Source organism: Erythrolamprus reginae, chromosome 2 (assembly GCF_031021105.1).
Source record: "Erythrolamprus reginae isolate rEryReg1 chromosome 2, rEryReg1.hap1, whole genome shotgun sequence".
Taxonomy (NCBI): domain Eukaryota; kingdom Metazoa; phylum Chordata; class Lepidosauria; order Squamata; family Dipsadidae; genus Erythrolamprus; species Erythrolamprus reginae.
The window spans coordinates 22,951,647-22,968,003 of NC_091951.1; the positions used below are offsets into that span (position 1 = coordinate 22,951,647).

General features: G+C 44.0%; 1 protein-coding gene across 2 annotated transcripts; it reads right to left on the reverse strand.

Annotated features, from left to right (window-relative positions):
* Positions 1 to 1,780: 1,780 nt before the first annotated feature.
* LOC139159909 (zinc finger protein 397-like) lies at positions 1,781 to 12,254 on the reverse strand. Of its 2 annotated transcripts, none has more exons than XM_070737364.1 (4): positions 11,915 to 12,254; positions 8,466 to 9,308; positions 3,802 to 3,934; positions 1,781 to 3,001 (listed from the first exon to the last, which is right to left on the reverse strand). In XM_070737364.1, the coding sequence occupies exons 2-4, from the start codon at positions 9,228 to 9,230 to the stop codon at positions 2,004 to 2,006; spliced, it is 1,896 nt and encodes a 631-aa protein (XP_070593465.1). In that variant the 5' UTR covers positions 9,231 to 9,308; positions 11,915 to 12,254; the 3' UTR covers positions 1,781 to 2,003. The 2 variants fall into 2 exon arrangements, with proteins under 2 accessions (XP_070593465.1, XP_070593466.1); XM_070737365.1 differs by having other exon boundaries at positions 11,894 to 12,254.
* Positions 12,255 to 16,357: the final 4,103 nt, after the last annotated feature.

Consider the following 16,357-nt stretch of genomic DNA (forward strand, 5'->3'; position numbering starts at 1 on the left):
CGAAACATTTAAATATGTTAAAGGGTTAAATAAGGTTCAGGAGGGAAGTGTTTTTAATAGGAAAGTGAACACAAGAACAAGGGGACACAATCTGAAGTTAGTTGGGGGAAAGATCAAAAGCAACGTGAGAAAATATTATTTTACTGAAAGAGTAGTAGATCCTTGGAACAAACTTCCAGAAGACGTGGTTGGTAAATCCACAGTAACTGAATTTAAACATGCCTGGGATAAACATATATCCATTGTAAGATAAAATACAGGAATTAGTATAAGGTCAGACTAGATGGACCATGAGGTCTTTTTCTGCCGTCAGTCTTCTATGTTTCTATGTTTCAATTATGGATTGTCCTGATCACAGAATAGAATAGAATAAAATTTTATGGGCCAAGTGTGATTGGACACGCAAGGAATTTGTCTTGGTGCATATGCTCTCAGCGTACATAAAAGAAAAAGATACATTTGTCAAGAATCATGTGGTTCAACACTTAATGATTGTTATAGGGGTCAAATAAGCAATGAAGAAACAATCAATATTTGACATACAACCACAATTGAGCCCGACATTTGGGGCTGCTAAGCAAGACAATTGAAGTGGGCTTTGTCCCATACTACATCTTTTTTGTCTTTTATAAGTGAAATTAACTGAATTTAAACATGCCTGGGATAAACATATATCCATCCTAAGATAAAATACAGAAAATAGTATAAGGGCAGACTAGATGGACCATGAGGTCTTTTTCTGCCGTCAGACTTCTATGTTTCTATGTTTCTAATCACAGCAGTTGTTAGGTTAGTATGGTTGTTAAAGTGAAACTGTCTTCGCCATTGACGTTGCTTGTCAGAAGGTTGTAAAATGGGATCGCATAATCCTGGGACACTGCAGCCATCATAAATATGTGCAGTTGCCAAGAGTTTGAATCTTGATCACATGACCATGGGAATGTTGCCAACAGTGTGAAAGACGGTGCTACTGTGTTTCGCCGAAAATAAGACACTGTCTATTAATTTTTGCTCCAAATGTTGTGCTACGTCTTATTTTCGGGGGGTGCCTTATATTTCTCAAATAAGACAAATTCACAGGCAGAAAAGCTGACACCCCCAAAGAAAGTCTACCGTACGGTACACTGATTACGGTACGGTACCTGTCAGTATGGCACTTGTATGGCACTTACAACAGTATACTCCCGCTATTGCAGCTTCCGGCCACCAGAGGAACTACAGTCTACGCACTGTAGTGGAGACTGGACGGTACAAAGCGATGGAAGGGCCCAGCAGGGGACGCCACATTATTACGGTACCGCTATGAACAGCTTTGAATGGTACCGTATGTTTTTCCACCGTACCGAATGTAAACTTGACTACACCTTATTTTCGGGGGGTGCCTTATATTAGCAAATTCTGCAAAACCTCTGACATGCCTTACTTTCGGGGTACGTCTTATTTTCAGGGAAACTGTGATCCCCTTATATACAGCGCTGGTGAGACCCCATTTGGAATACTGTGTTCAGTTCTGGAGACCTCACCTACAAAAAGATATTGACAAAATTGAACGGGTCCAAAGACGGGCTACAAGAATGGTGGGAGGTCTTAAGCATAAAACGTATCAGGAAAGACTTAATGAACTCAATCTGTATAGTCTGGAGGACAGAAGGAAAAGGGGGGGACATGATCGAAACATTTAAATATGTTAAAGGGTTAAATAAGGTTCAGGAGGGAAGTGTTATTATTTTACTGAAAGCGTAGTATATCCTTGGAACAAACTTCCAGCAGACGTGGTTGGTAAATCCACAGTAACTGAATTTAAACATGCCTGGGATAAACATATATCCATTGTAAGATAAAATACAAGAAATAGTATAAGGTCAGACTAGATGGACCATGAGGTCTTTTTCTGCCGTCAGTCTTCTATGTTTCTAAACAGGGTAAGTTGTTTTTTTCAGTGCCGTTGTAACTGCGAACGGTCCCTAAGCGTACTGTTGTAAGCCGAAGACTAGCGGTCTGTCTTATGATCTCTCTCCCAGCTTTGCCTCCTGATGGGCGTCGAGATCTGATCTTCCCTCAAAATGATTCTGATCGGCTGAGCGCCTGTATGGATTCACCCCCGTGTGAATGCGTTCGTGTGTCATCAGGCCGGATTTCTGACAAAAGGTCTTCCCGCAGTGTGCGCACTGATAGGGTTTCACTCCGGTGTGAATTCGCTCGTGGGTGATGAGGTTTGACCCGTCGGTGAAGCTCTTCAGGCACACCGAGCACTGGTACGGTTTCACCCCGGTGTGGATCCTTTCGTGAACTCTCAGGACGGCCGCGGTGCGGAAATTCTTCCCACAGCTGGAACATCTGTAGGGCTTCTCCCCCAAGTGGATTTTTTCGTGGACGCTCAGGGTCCCCTTCTGACGGAAAGTCTTCCCGCACGTCGAGCATTTGAAAGGTTTCTCGTCCATGTGGATTTTTTCGTGGATGGTGAGAGTCCCCTTCTGCCGGAAGCTCTTCTCGCAGTACGTGCATTGATACGGCTTCTCTCCGGTGTGAATCCTCTTGTGGGTGATGAGGTTGGAGCTGCTGGTAAAGGTTTTCTGGCACGTGGGACACCGGAAGGGAACCTCGCCGGTATGAATCCCCTTGTGGGCCTTTAGTTGGGCAGATTTACGAAAAGGGACGTCGCATTCCGTACACGTATATGGCTTCTCTCCGGTATGAATTCTTTCATGCACCCGAAAATTGGAGCTCCACCGGAAACGTTTGCCACAGTGGCATTGGTTGGTTTTATGGCCGGTCTCGGCATCTTCTGAATCGGAATCACTTTTACCGACAGAAACAACTTCGTCCAAGCTTCCTTGGGGGGAATCCCATTCTGTTTCTGGGTCTTCCTGGTTCTTAAGCCTCACTTCCTCCTTGCAATGCTGCGAAGGTAAGATGTCTCTTTTTAGGACCCCATTTTCTGGTGCCTCCGAAATGCTCTGACGAGGATGGTTGCCTTGGTTCGTCTGTCTGGGATTGTCACCTTGGGGAAGGAAGAGGGTCATAAGTCTTAAGATAAAGTCAAGTGACATTCTAGGTCAACCTCGAGGTTCGACTACTGCAATGCTCTCTACATGGGGCTACCCTTGAAGAGTGTTCGGAAACGTCAGCTCGTCCAAAATGCAGCCGCGCAAGCAGTCTTGGGCCTTCCAAGAAATGCCCATATCTCACCATCACTCCAAATTGGCTACCAAATTGTTTCCGGACACAATTCAAAGTGTTGGTTATGACCTATAAAGCCCTACATGGCATAGGAACAGATTACCTCCAGGACCACCTTCTGCCACACAAATCCCAGCGACCAGTGAGGTCCCACAGAGTTGGTCTCCTTAGGGTCCCGTCGATCAAACAATGTCGGCTGGCGGGACCTAGGGGAAGAGCCTTCTCTGTGGGGGCCCCGGCTCTTTGGAATCGGCTCCCCCCAGAGATTCGTACTGCCCCCACCCTCCTTGCCTTCCGAAAAAGTTTAAAAACTCATCTTTGCCGCCAGGCCTGGGGTTCCTTAGACCTTCCCCCGACTGATGAATGCTTAGTTTGACTGCTGAATGAATTATATTGATAGTTTCTAATTAGAATTTTAAGATTGTTTTTTAAGGTATAATTCTCTCTCTGTCTGTCTGTCTCTCTCTCTGTCTCTGTCTCTCTCTCTCTCTCTGCCAGCTTCATTCCCTCTTCCCACTCGGAGCTCTTCTGATTCCCAGGCCTCCTCTGCCTTTGACTGGACTGCTGGAGGGGCCAACAGCCGACAGGCCACAACATCACTTTGGCTGATTAAATGCTTACCGAATGAACTCATTTCTTTGTCAATGTCCTGCTTCATCTCCTTGGACAGCTGCCATCCCCATGAACACAGCGGTAGAAATTGGCTTCCCTGGGAAGGCTCGTCAATCGCCACCATCCCCAAAGGACCCGGACTCTGGAATGACACAAAAAAATTATTCAGTGGAGCAAAATTCATCAACTATGATGGGAGAGTAGGTAACCTAGCTATCTCAGCCTTCTCCCATCTTTCTCTCAATGTAGAGAGAGATTACTTTCATTTCATTTAATTTATTGGACTTCTATGCCACCCAATCCCGTAGGATACAGGGCAGCTTACAACAATAAACACAATACAATAGTACAATAAAAAAAAATAACAACAGTAAATAAAACCCCATGACCCTACAACCCATTATAAACCCCTAAAACCAATCTAACAAACTTACACACCAAACAAACATATAAACAAACATTCAGGCACATCTGATAGAAACATAGAAGATTGACGGCAGAAAAAGACCTCATGGTCCATCTAGTCTGCCCTTATACTATTTTCTGTATTTTATCTTAGGATGGATATATGTTTATCCCAGGCATGTTTAAATTCAGTTACTGTGGATTTACCAATCATGTCTGTTGGTAGTTTGTTCCAAGCATCTACTATTCTTTCAGTAAAATAATATTTTCTAATGTTGCTTCTGATCTTTCCCCCAACTAACCTAAGATTGTGCCTCCTTGTTCTTCTGTTCATTTTCCTATTAAAAACTCTTCCCTCCTGAACTTTATTTAACCCTCTAACATATTTAAATGTTCTGATCATGTCCCCTATTTCCCTTCTGTCCTTCAGACTATACAGATTGAGTTCAGTAAGTGTTTCCTGACCTTCCACCGTTTTTGTAGCCTGTCTTTGGACCCATTCAATTTTGTCAATATCTTTTTGTAGGTGAGTTCCCAGAACTGAACACAGTATTCCAAATGTGGTCTCACCAGCACTCTATATAAGGGGATCACAATCTCCCTCTTCCTGCTTGTTATACCTCTAGCTATGCAGCCTAGCATTCTACTTGCTTTCCCTACCGCCTGACCGCAATGTTCATCCATTATGATACTGTCAGAAATCACTACCCCTAAATCCTTCTCTTCTGAAGTTTTTGCTAACACAGAACTGCCAATACAATACTCAGATTGAGGATTCCTTTTCCCCAAGTGCATTATTTTACATTTGGAAACATTAAACTGCAGTTTCCATTGCTTCGACCATTTATCTAGTAAAGCTAAATTATTTGCCATATTACAGACGCCTCGAGGAATATCAACCCTATTGCACACTTTAGAGTCATTGGCAAATATGCAAACCTTCCCTACCAAACCTTCCCCTATGTCACTCAGAAACATATTAAAAAGAATAGGACCCAGAACAGACCCTTGTGTGCAATAAGGGATGATGTTAAACTTCATGGCCCACAGGCCTGTCAACAAAGCCAGGTTTTGACAGCTTTTCAAAATTCCAGTAGAGTGGGAGCAATGCGAACATCGGGTGGGGGGAGTTGGTTCCATAGAGCCGGGGCAGCAACAGAAAAGGCCCTCCCGCGTAGCCCCGCTAACCTACATTGTTTAGTCGACAGGACCTGGAGGAGGCCCGATTCTGTGCGATCTAATAAGCCTCTGGGAAGTATCTGGCAATTTCTCCTTCACTTACTCTGGATAGTAAACATCCCTGGGCCCATCAGTCTCTTAGTACCATTTCCCCAGAAATAAGATCTCTCCTGAAAATACCATTTCCTCTGATTAGGGACATAGAGGTGGAAATCAGGTATAATGGCAAGAGGAGCCCCATTTTGCTCCATGTGCCCCCCCCCAAATAATAACACCCCAAAATAAGGCCAAGCACTTATTTCAAGGTTCAAAAAAAATATAAGACAGGGTCTTATTTTTGTGGAAACATGGTACAAAACTGTGGGGGAGATTAAAACAATTTCTCCTTCACTAACTCTGGAAGGAAGCAGAAGGCCAGAGAGTAATGTAAAACCATAGAGTTGGTCTTTTCCGGGTCCCTTCACTCCTCCACTCGAAACGGAATATCCTACGAAAATAGACTAACAATCCTGGGCCTAGAAAGCCTAGAACTACAACGCCTAAAACACGATTTAAGTATTGCCTACAAGATCATATGCTGCAACATCCTACCCGTCAATGACTACTTCAGCTTCAACAATGCCGGTTGGCGGGTCCCAGGGGAAGAGCCTTCTCTGTGGCGGCACCGGCTCTCTGGAACCAACTCCCCCCGGAGATTAGAACTACTCTTCCTGCCTTCCGAAAACTCCTTAAGACCCACCTTTGCCGTCAGGCATGGGGAAACTAAACATCTCCCCTGGGCACGTTAATTTATATATGGTATGCTTGTGTGTGTGTTTGCTATTACATGGGGTTTTCCTTAAATCGTTAAATATTTTAATTAATTGGATTGTTGTGACTGTTTTGCTTGTTGTGAGCCGCCCCGAGTCTTCGGAGGGGGCGGCATACAAGTCCAACTAATAAAATAAATAAATGAAATAAACCGCAACAACACAAGAGCACACAACAGATTTAAACTTAATATTAACCGCTGCAAACTTGACTGTAAAAAATATGACTTTAACATTCGAGTTGTCGAAGCGTGGAACTCATTGCCAGACTCAGTAGCGTCAACCCCTAACCCCCAACATTTCTCCCTTAGACTATCCACGATTGACCTCTCCAGGTTCCTAAGAGGTCAGTAAGGGGCGTACCTAAGTGCACCGGTGTGCCTTTCGTCCCCTGTCCAATTGTCTTTCCTTTCTTTCACCTATCATATATATTCTCTCCCTTTCATATATCCTCTCCTCTAAGTTCACTTTTACCCTTATATATATTACCACATGTCTATTTTTCTTCCTATGTATTTGTGTATTGGACAAATGAATAAATAAAAATAAATAAATAAATAAAATAGTATCGGCTGGCAGGTCCACAGGGGAGGGTCTTCTCTGTGACTGCCCCGACTCTCTGGAACCAGCTACCTCCAGAGATACGGACTGCCCCTACGCTACTGACCTTCTGGAAAACTGTAAAAAACTGGCTTTTCCACCAGCTGATCTGATGGTGAGATCCGGCCATAAATGGTATGTATGATTTTTTTTTATAACTATTGGATTAAAATGGTTTTAAAATTGTTTTTAGAGGTTTTAACATTATTTGTATATTTTAACTCTGATTGTGAGCCGCCTACAGTTCCTAGGGAGATGGACAGCATACAAATTGAATAAATAAATAACATAAATAAATAAATAATGGAGAAGTAAACTTAGAAGGTGCCATTCATCTCCAAAGCTTTATTCCTAAATTTGATCTAATATGCAAAAACAAAAAATGAAATTTGAGAAACTCTGTTCTCTCAACATTGCTTTGGATATTAGGTACCTTCAGACATCCAAGCTCTACTAAATTCTCACAATTCCCCCCAAAACAGAGAGAGTAGAAATTTTGCATTAAACTCTCATTCTCCTCCATCAATGCCCTGCATGGCATTGGACCAGAGTACCTCCGGAACCGCCTGCTACCGCACGAATCCTAGCGACCGATAAGGTCCCACAGAGTTGGCCTTCTCCGGGTCCCGTCGACCAAACAATGTCGTTTGGCGGGCCCCAGGGGAAGAGCCTTCTCTGTGGCAGCCCCGGCCCTCTGGAATCAACTCCCCCCGGAGATTAGAACTGCCCCCACCGTTCTTGTCTTTCGTAAATTACTCAAGACCCATATATACCGCCAGGCATGGGGGAGTTGAGACACCTTTCCCCCAGGCTTTTTTATATATTTATGTTTGGGTATGTACAGTATATGTTGTTTGCTTTTTTAAATCTGATAGGGTAGAAACATAGAAACATAGAAGACTGACGGCAGAAAAAGACCTCATGGTCCATCTAGTCTGCCCTTATGCTATTTCCTGTATTTTATCTTACAATGGATATATGTTTATCCCAGGCATGTTTAAATTCAGCTACTGTGGATTTACCAACCACGTCTGCTGGAAGTTTGTTCCAAGGATCTACTACTCTTTCAGTAAAATAATATTTTCTCATGTTGCTTTTGATCTTTCCCCCAACTAACTTCAGATTGTGTCCCTTTGTTCTTGTGTTCACTTTCCTATTAAAAACACTTCCCTCCTGAACCTTATTTAACCCTTTAACATGTTTAAATGTTTCGATCATGTCCCCCCCTTTTTCCTTCTGTCCTCCAGACTATACAGATTGAGTTCATTAAGTCTTTCCTGATACGTTTTATGCTTAAGACCTTCCACCGTTCTTGTAGCCCGTCTTTGGACCCGTTCAATTTTGTCAATATCTTTTTGTAGGTGAGGTCTCCAGAACTGAACACAGTATTCCAAATGTGGTCTCACCATCACTCTATATAAGGGGATCACAATCTCCCTCTTCCTGCTTGTTATACCTCTAGCTATGCAGCCAAGCATCCTACTTGCTTTTCCTACCACATGACCACACTGCTTTTATGTGTTTTATGGGTTTTATGTACTTTTTAATATTAGATTTGTTTTATTATTATTGTTGTGAGCCGCCCCGAGTCTTTGGAGAGGGGAAGCATACAAATCTAATGAATTGAATTGAATTGAATCTTCTGGAGAACCAGCTGAAGACCAACACCAGAGACGTCACCTCTTCCTCCTGTTTCACCGAGCTCCGTTTCGACAGAAACTCCTCAGCCAAGAACACCGCTCCAGTGCAAGTCTCAGGGCCGTGAACCCTGACCCAGCTTTGCATCTCCAGAGGCAGGACAGTTAGGAACTGCTCCAGGACCAGCATCTCTAGGATCTCCTCCTTCGAGCACCTCTCAGCCTTCAACCACTGCCAGCAAAGTTCCTGGAGATGCCTGTAAACAGCCCTAGGTCCCTCGGTCTCCTGGTAACAAAACTGCCGGAAATCTCGGCGCCGTTTCTCCCTGGCCAGGGCTTCCATTCGCAAGATGGCTTCCTTCACCTTTCCATAGTCTCCTCTTTCTTGGCTGCTAAGGCTTGTGTAAGCCTCCTTGGCTTCTTGTCTGAGCCCTGGCACAAGAAGAGTCACCCATTGGTCCTGGGGCCATTTACAGGCGGATGCAATTTGCTCAAAGGAAGTTAGGAAGGCCTTCATGTTGACCCAATGCGTGGGCTCCTCTAATGGCTCAGCACGGGCCTTCTCCGAGCGAGGACTCTGTAGGCTCCCGAGGAACTCCTGCCACTGGGCTTCCCAGCAATCTTGCAGACCCTCTTCGGATTTGCATTTCACCTGTTGGAGAGGAACCACGCCAGAGGGGGCTTTCATTGCCTCCAGGTCTGACCAGAGTTTGACCAGCGAAGTACTCTGTTTCTGCATCTTCAGCTCCGGGTCCTCCATAGTCTCTTCCTCCATGGACATGTTCACCTGCAAACTCAGGGTCTCCATCACTTGAACTTTTCTTACTACTTGTCTGTGAATCTTTTGCTAAACCAAGCTTTCTGATAAGCAGCAAGGTGGATTCTCCTGGAGTGGAAAAAATAGATCGGCAAAATAATATTTAGAAAGTAGTTCTGCCCCAAAGCTAAGCATATAAATTTCTAAAGTCTTCCTGACTTTCTAGATTTCTTGGTTCAAAGATATTTTGGATTCACACCCATTCCATCCCCTCACCCCATGGCATAGATCAAGGAGATAACATCATTACGGGACTCAGTAGTGTCAACCCCTAACCCCCAACATTTCTCCCTTAGACTATCCACGATTGACCTCTCCAGGTTCCTAAGAGGTCAGTAAGGGGCGTCCCCTGTCCAATTGTCTCTCCTTATCTCATATCTCATATATCTTTTCTTCCCTCATATATCTTCTCCTCTATTTTTATATCTTCTCTTTATATATAATACTTCATGTCTATTCTCTTCAATATATATTGTGTATTGGACAAAATAAATAAATAAATATAAATTTAAAATTTAAATTTAAAACATAACCAGGTATTTTTTTCCTATGTTGCTCACATATATTAGCAAACTCCTGATCAGTTTTGTTGTTGTTGTAAGCTACCCAGAGTTGTTTGACACAAAATTACAACAAAAAATGTTAATGAAAAAAATAAAAGAAATAAATAAAAGAAGGAGAAACGTGGTTCCAGCAGTTGACCAAAGAAGAGAAGAATTGTTTTTGATTTTTCTTTTATAGAATCTAGATTTTGCAACTCAGAATAGAATAGAATAGAATAGAATAGAATAGAATAGAATTTTATTGGCCAAGTGTGATTGGACACACAAGGAATTTGTCTTGGTACATATGCTCTCAGCGTACATAAAAGAAAAAGATACATTTGTCAAGAATCATGTGGTGCAAAACTTAATGATTGTCATAGGGGTCAAATAAGCAGTGAAGAAACAATATTAATAAAAATCTTAGGATACAAACAACAAGTTACAGTCATATAGTCCTAAGTGGGAGGAAATGGATGATAGGAACGATGAGAAAAACTAGTAGAAATAGAAGTGCAGATTTAGTAAAAAGTCTGACAGTGTTGAGGGAATTGTTTGTTTAGTAGAGTCATGGCGTTTGGGGAAAAACTGTTCTTGTGTCTAGTTGTCTTTGTGTGCAGTCTCTATAGCGACGTTTTGAGGGTAGGAGTTGAAACAGTTTGTATCCAGGATGCGAGGGATCAGTAAATATTTTCCCCACCCTCTTTTTGACTCGTGAATTATATAGGTCCTATACAGCATTATACTAGGATGTCAACTGTGATTGGGAGTAGGATAGGTTAGTGATGATAGATAGATATATCCATCCTAAGATAAAATGCAGGAAATAGTATAAGGGCAGACTAGATGGACCATGAGGTCTTTTTCTACCATCAATCTTCTATGTTTCTATAGAAGAGTGGGGGGGGGAGAAAGTGGTAGATGGGACAATAGATAGATGTATTAGATGATAGATAGATGTAATAGATAGTAGATAATAATAATAATAATAATAATAATAATAATAATAATAAAAATAATAAATAATAAATAATATATTAGATTTGTATGTTGCCCCTCTCCGAGGACTCGAGGATATAGACATATAGACAGATAGACATAGATAGACAGATGATAGATGGATGGATGTATTAGATGATAGAGAGTGAGACAGACAGACAGACAGACAGACAGACAGACAGATAGATAGATAAATAGATATAGATAGATTAGATGATAGAGAGAGAGAGAGAAAGAAAGAGAGAGATACATAAATAAGATTAGATGACGATAGATAGATAGATAGATAGATAGATAGATAGATAGATAGATAGATAGATAGATAGATAGATAGATAGATATCAGTGGTCCCCAAAGTTTTTTCCACCAGGGACCAGTTTCAGGAAGACAATTTTTCTATGGCCCGGTGGGGGAGGAAAGGGGCGTGGTTGGGGGTGGGATTAAGCATGGGGGTGCTGGTCCTCCCTGCCCCTCTTTCCCACCATCGCCCTGTTGCCGGCAGAACCTGCCTCCCAAGTCCTCTTGCCCAGCGGGAGCTAAGCGCTGGAGAGAGGGGGTCAGGTTGGCCCTCCTGCCTCCCCCCAGCCAAAAACGCAAAAGCGCCCCGCGGCAGAAGCCAAAAGAGGCTTGAGCCTCTCGGTCCTTCCCGCCCCTCTGTCCCGTCCATCGTCCTGTGGACAGCAGAACCTGCCTCCCGAGGCCTCTTGCCCGGCGGGAGGCGAAGCGCTGGAGGGAGGGGGTGGCGGCATGAGGGCCGGCAGCTGCTGACTCCACGGACCGGTGCAACATGCCCCGCGGCCCGGTGGTTGGGGACCCCTGGATTAGATGACATAGGTAAAGAGAGAAAGAGATAGATACATAAATAAGATTAGATGACGATTGATTGATAGATTAGATGACATAGGTAGAGAGAGAGAGAAAGAGAAAGAGAGATAGATACATAAATAAGATTAGAGATAGAAAGATAGAGAGAGAGAGAGAAAGAGATAGATAGATAGATAGATAGATAGATAGATAGATAGATAGATAGATAGATAGATAGATGATAGCACACACACACAGAGAGAGATAAAGCTTTCGCTCAACCCCAAACAGCAAATCCATCTATCTCACCAGCCAGTTAGAGAAACTGACCGGGTCCCGTTCAGAAGTTGGCTAAGCAACAACCCCCAAATGCCTTCCGCTGCGAAAGCTGAACTTTTACGCGCGTGACGTCGCGTGCAGAGCTGGTGCCTGGGACGACACGTCCCGAAAGGCGTCACTGCACCCTCGTTATTTGGCAGCAGCTTTGCAGAAACCGGCGCAGCTGCGATTCTCTTCTCTTGCCACTTAGCTCGGCTTTCCCTTCCAGCAGGCACGGTAGCTTCCTCCCGAGGAGAAGGCGGGAACCCGAAGAAGCCGAGGGTCTCAGCAAAAGTGGACGTGGGAGGCGTGCGTCGGTGAACGGCGACCCTCTTTTCCGGTTCTGATTCGAATCCTCCCTACGCCGCGGCTGGCATTGTCACTCGGACACCGCTTGGGAATCTGAAGTGTAGCTATAGCCTATTCTAAACTGAACTCAGCCCCTTGGTGGTGGTTGTGAAGATGTCATCATCCTTCCAAAGTCTGGCTCTTTATGGTTTTAACCCTTGCCGCTGACACGTTAGGATTTTTCCTGTCCCCCTCCCTCAATCCCTTTGGGCAGTTTGCAAAGGGATTGACTTCAATTTAATTAATTAATTTTAATTTAATTTATTAGATTTGTATGCCGCCCCTCTCCGAAGCCTCGGGGCAGCTCACAACAAGTACCGTAAACAATGATACAAATCCAATTAATAAGTAGTTAATGTAGTTTTTGTGCATGATATGACTGTGTGTATGTTTTTTTTATATTGGGGTTCCTTGCTTTTTAGATTTTTTAAAATGTACTATTGTTATTTTAGATTCTAATTATTAGATTTGTCATTATATACTGTTTTTATCACTGTTGTGAGCCGCCCCGAGTCTGCGGAGAGGGGCGGAATACAAATCTAATCAATAATAATAATAATAATAATAATAATAATAATAATAATAATAAGAAGAAGAAGAAGAAGAAGAAGAAGAAGAAGAAGAAGAAGAAGAAGAAGAAGAATCAAAACCCCTTAATATTAAAAGCAATTAATACTACACAATCATACCATTCTCAAGTGCTCTAGTCAGAAGAGGGGGGTTTTAATCCCCCCATGCCTGGCTGCATAGTTGAGCCTTTAACATCTTGCTGAAGACGGGGAGGGTGGGGGCAATTTGTATCTCCAGGGGGAGTTGATTCCATAGGACCAGGGCCGCCACAGAGAAGGCTCTTCCCCTAGGTCCCGCCAGATGACATTGTTTAGTTGACGAGACCCGGAGAAGGCCAACTCTGTGGGACCTAATCGGCCGCTGGGATTTGTGTGGCAGAAGGCGGTCCCGTAAGTATTCTGGTCCAATGCCATGTAGGGCTTTATAGGTCATTACCAACATTCAAGGCAACAACTTTAAAGTATTGAGAAGATGAAGGTATCACCTCTGCTCCCTGCTAACATTTTCTACTCCAGAATCCCTCAGGGAGCTTCGGTGACTAACTTTTGAGTTTCCTGCTGTGGTCCAGGATTTCCATTACTATACCAATTAGAATAGAATAAAATAGAATTTTATTGGCCAAGTGTGATTGGACACACAAGGAATTTGTCTTGATGCATATGCTCTCAGGTACATAAAAGAACAGTGGGTCAAGAATCATACGGTACAACACTTGAAATACTGGGATTAGACAATTTACTACTGCGTCACCTCTGATCTGATCTTAAACGTAGTTCATAAAATCATACACCAAAATGTCCTTCCTGTTAATGACTACTTCACCTTCAATCACAGCAATACACGAGCACATAATAGATTCAAGCTTAAGGTTTTTTTTTTTTTATCAAATGGCCTTTGATTGAGTAACAGGAATAAATATTAGATTAGATTATTATTATCAGAGTTGGAAGGAACACACACACACACTCACACAGAGCTCAACCAAGAGTCCCTATACCATTTTGGACAAATGGCAGTCCAATCTCCTTTTGAAGGTCTCAAGTATTGGAGCTCTCACAACCTCTGCAGGTAAGCTGTTCCCCTGGTTGATTGCTCTCATCACCTGAAAGTTCCTACTTATTTCCAGGTTGAATCTCTCCTTGGTCAGCTTTATTTATTTATTTATTAGATTTGTATGCCGTCCCTCTCTGCAGACTCAGAGCGGCTCACAACAACCATAAAACATTGTACAATGAACAAATCTAATATTTAAAAAATATCTAAAAACCCATTATTTTAAAAACATACAACACAAGCATACCATACATAAAACTATATAGGCCTGGGCAGTGTTCTCTCTAAAAATTTTTTGGGGTGGGCGGAAAAGTATAGTGTCTGAGCGGCAGTCCCTTCGGGACTGGGCGACACAGAAATAATAATAAAATTTCCCTCTCGGCTTCTGGGCAGGTTTGGAAAACTCTGAGTTGATGATGATTTTTAAGTGAGCGATTGCTCACCTGCTCAGCTTAGAGGGAACTATGGGCCTGGGGTAGATGTCTCAATTCCCCCATGCCTGACGGCAGAGGTAGGTTTTAAGGAGTTTGCGAAAGGCAAGGAGGGTAGGGGCAATTCTAATCTCCGGGGGGAGCTGGTTCCAGAGAGTCGGGGCCACCACAGAGAAGGCTCTTCCCCTGGGCCCCACCAGATGACATCGTTTAGTCGAAGGGACCCGGAGAAGGCCAACTCTGTGGGACCTAACTGGTCACTGGGATTCGTGCGGCAGAAGGCAGTCCTGGAGATATTCTGGTCCGATGCCATGAAGGGCTTTATACGGTAGGTCATAACCAACACTTTGAATTGATACCGGAAACTGATCGGCAACCAATGCAGACTGCGGAGTGTTGGTGTAACATGGGCATACCTGGGGAAGCCCATGATTGCTCTCACAGCTGCATTCTGCACAATCTGAAATTTCCGAACACTCTTCAAAGGTAGCCCCATGTAGAGAGCATATCAGTAGTCGAGCCTCAAGGTGATGAGGGCATGAGTGACTGTGAGCAGTGACTCCCGGTCCAAATAGGACCGCCACTGGTGCACCAGGCAAACCTGGGCAAACAGCTCCCTCACCACAGCTGAAAGATGGTTCTCTAATGTGAGCTGTGGATCGAGGATCGGGTTTGGCGTTCGGGTTCAGGAGGACGCTGCGAAGCCCCCTGGCTGTTTTAAAAGGTGACAGCCGGGCAGTGGGGCTTCTCAGCAGCTTCCTGAACCCGAACTTTTGCCGAACGTCCGGGTTCGGTGTTCGGGAGGCCACTGAGAAGCCCCACCGCCAGCTGTCACCCTTTGAAACAGCCGGGAGGCTTCTCAGCAGCCTCCTGAACGCCGAACCCGGAAGTTCGGGTTTGGCGTTTGAATTCAGGAGGACGCTGAGAAGCCCCCCGGCTGTTTTAAAAGGTGACAGTCGGGCGGTGGGGCTTCTCAGCGGCGGCGGTGGCGGGTTCATAAGAAGGAAAAAATTCGTAAGAAGAGGCAAAAATTTTCTGAACCCCGGGTTCACATCTCGGGTTGTTCGTAAGACGAGGGGTTCGTATCATGAAGTACCACTGTATTTATATTATATCCTTCTTGAGGTGCGGTGACCAGAACTGTACACAGTACTCCAAGTGTGGTCTCACCATCGATTTGGTACATGCATTTGTACAGCCAGCTGGTTTTCATACGGCAGAAAGCGGCCTGAAAACAGGCAGGCATGCACGCACTAGACAGTTTATTATTTATTTATTTATTTATTTATTCAATTTTTATGCCACCCTTCTCCTTAGACTCAGTGCGGCTTACAACATGTTAGCAATAGCACTTTTTCACAGAGCCAGCCTATGGAAGGCTGAGTCAACCTCGAGCCGGTGATGAGATTTGAACCGCTGACCTTCAGATCTACAGTCAGCTTCAGTGGCCTGCAGTACAGCAGTCTATCTGCTGCACCACCCTGGCTCAGTTGGTCTTTGGGTTTCTGGTGCTCTGGCCCGCACACACATGTATACGTGCGCTAGGCACTCGGGGCTAAAACGGTTTGCCGTCCCTGTCCTAGTGGCAGGGAGTGTTTTCATGGAAATTCCATGGGAAAAAAAGCCTCAAATCTAGTTCGGCTACACTAGCTTTTCCTCAATGGGTTATCTCTACGTGGAGTAAACTATACAGGTAGTTCTCAAGTAACAATCATTCATCTAACGACAGTTCAAAGTTAAGATGTCTCTGAAAAAGTCATTTTTTTCAGCCGCCGTGAGTCCTTCGGGATTGGGCGGCCTAGAAGTCAAATTAAATTAATTAATTAATTTAAAAAATAGATTTATGACTTGTCCTGTCATAAATCGCACCACCCCGTGATTGTGATTTGGGTGCTTGGCTTGCATTTGCGACATCAGTTGTGGTGTCCTCCTACAGTCATGGGATCATAACTGACAAACTTCATAGACGGTTTCTGTTGTGGTTAGCTCTGGCCCGGCTCCTGCCCCAAGGACTGTGGATGTGGGGGAGACATCCACATGCTGCAGGCCTGTT

Excerpts from the sequence above, each read along its gene's own strand:
- LOC139159909 (XM_070737364.1), bottom strand. The coding sequence starts at position 9,230 with ATGGAGACCCTGAGTTTGCAGGTGAACATGTCCATGGAGGAAGAGACT. Across the intron at positions 3,935-8,465 it reads CGGTGAAACAGGAGGAAGAG|AGTCCGGGTCCTTTGGGGAT; the intron begins GTGACGTCTCTG and ends GTGTCATTCCAG. Across the intron at positions 3,002-3,801 it reads CAAAGAAATGAGTTCATTCG|GTGACAATCCCAGACAGACG; the intron begins GTAAGCATTTAA and ends TCCTTCCCCAAG.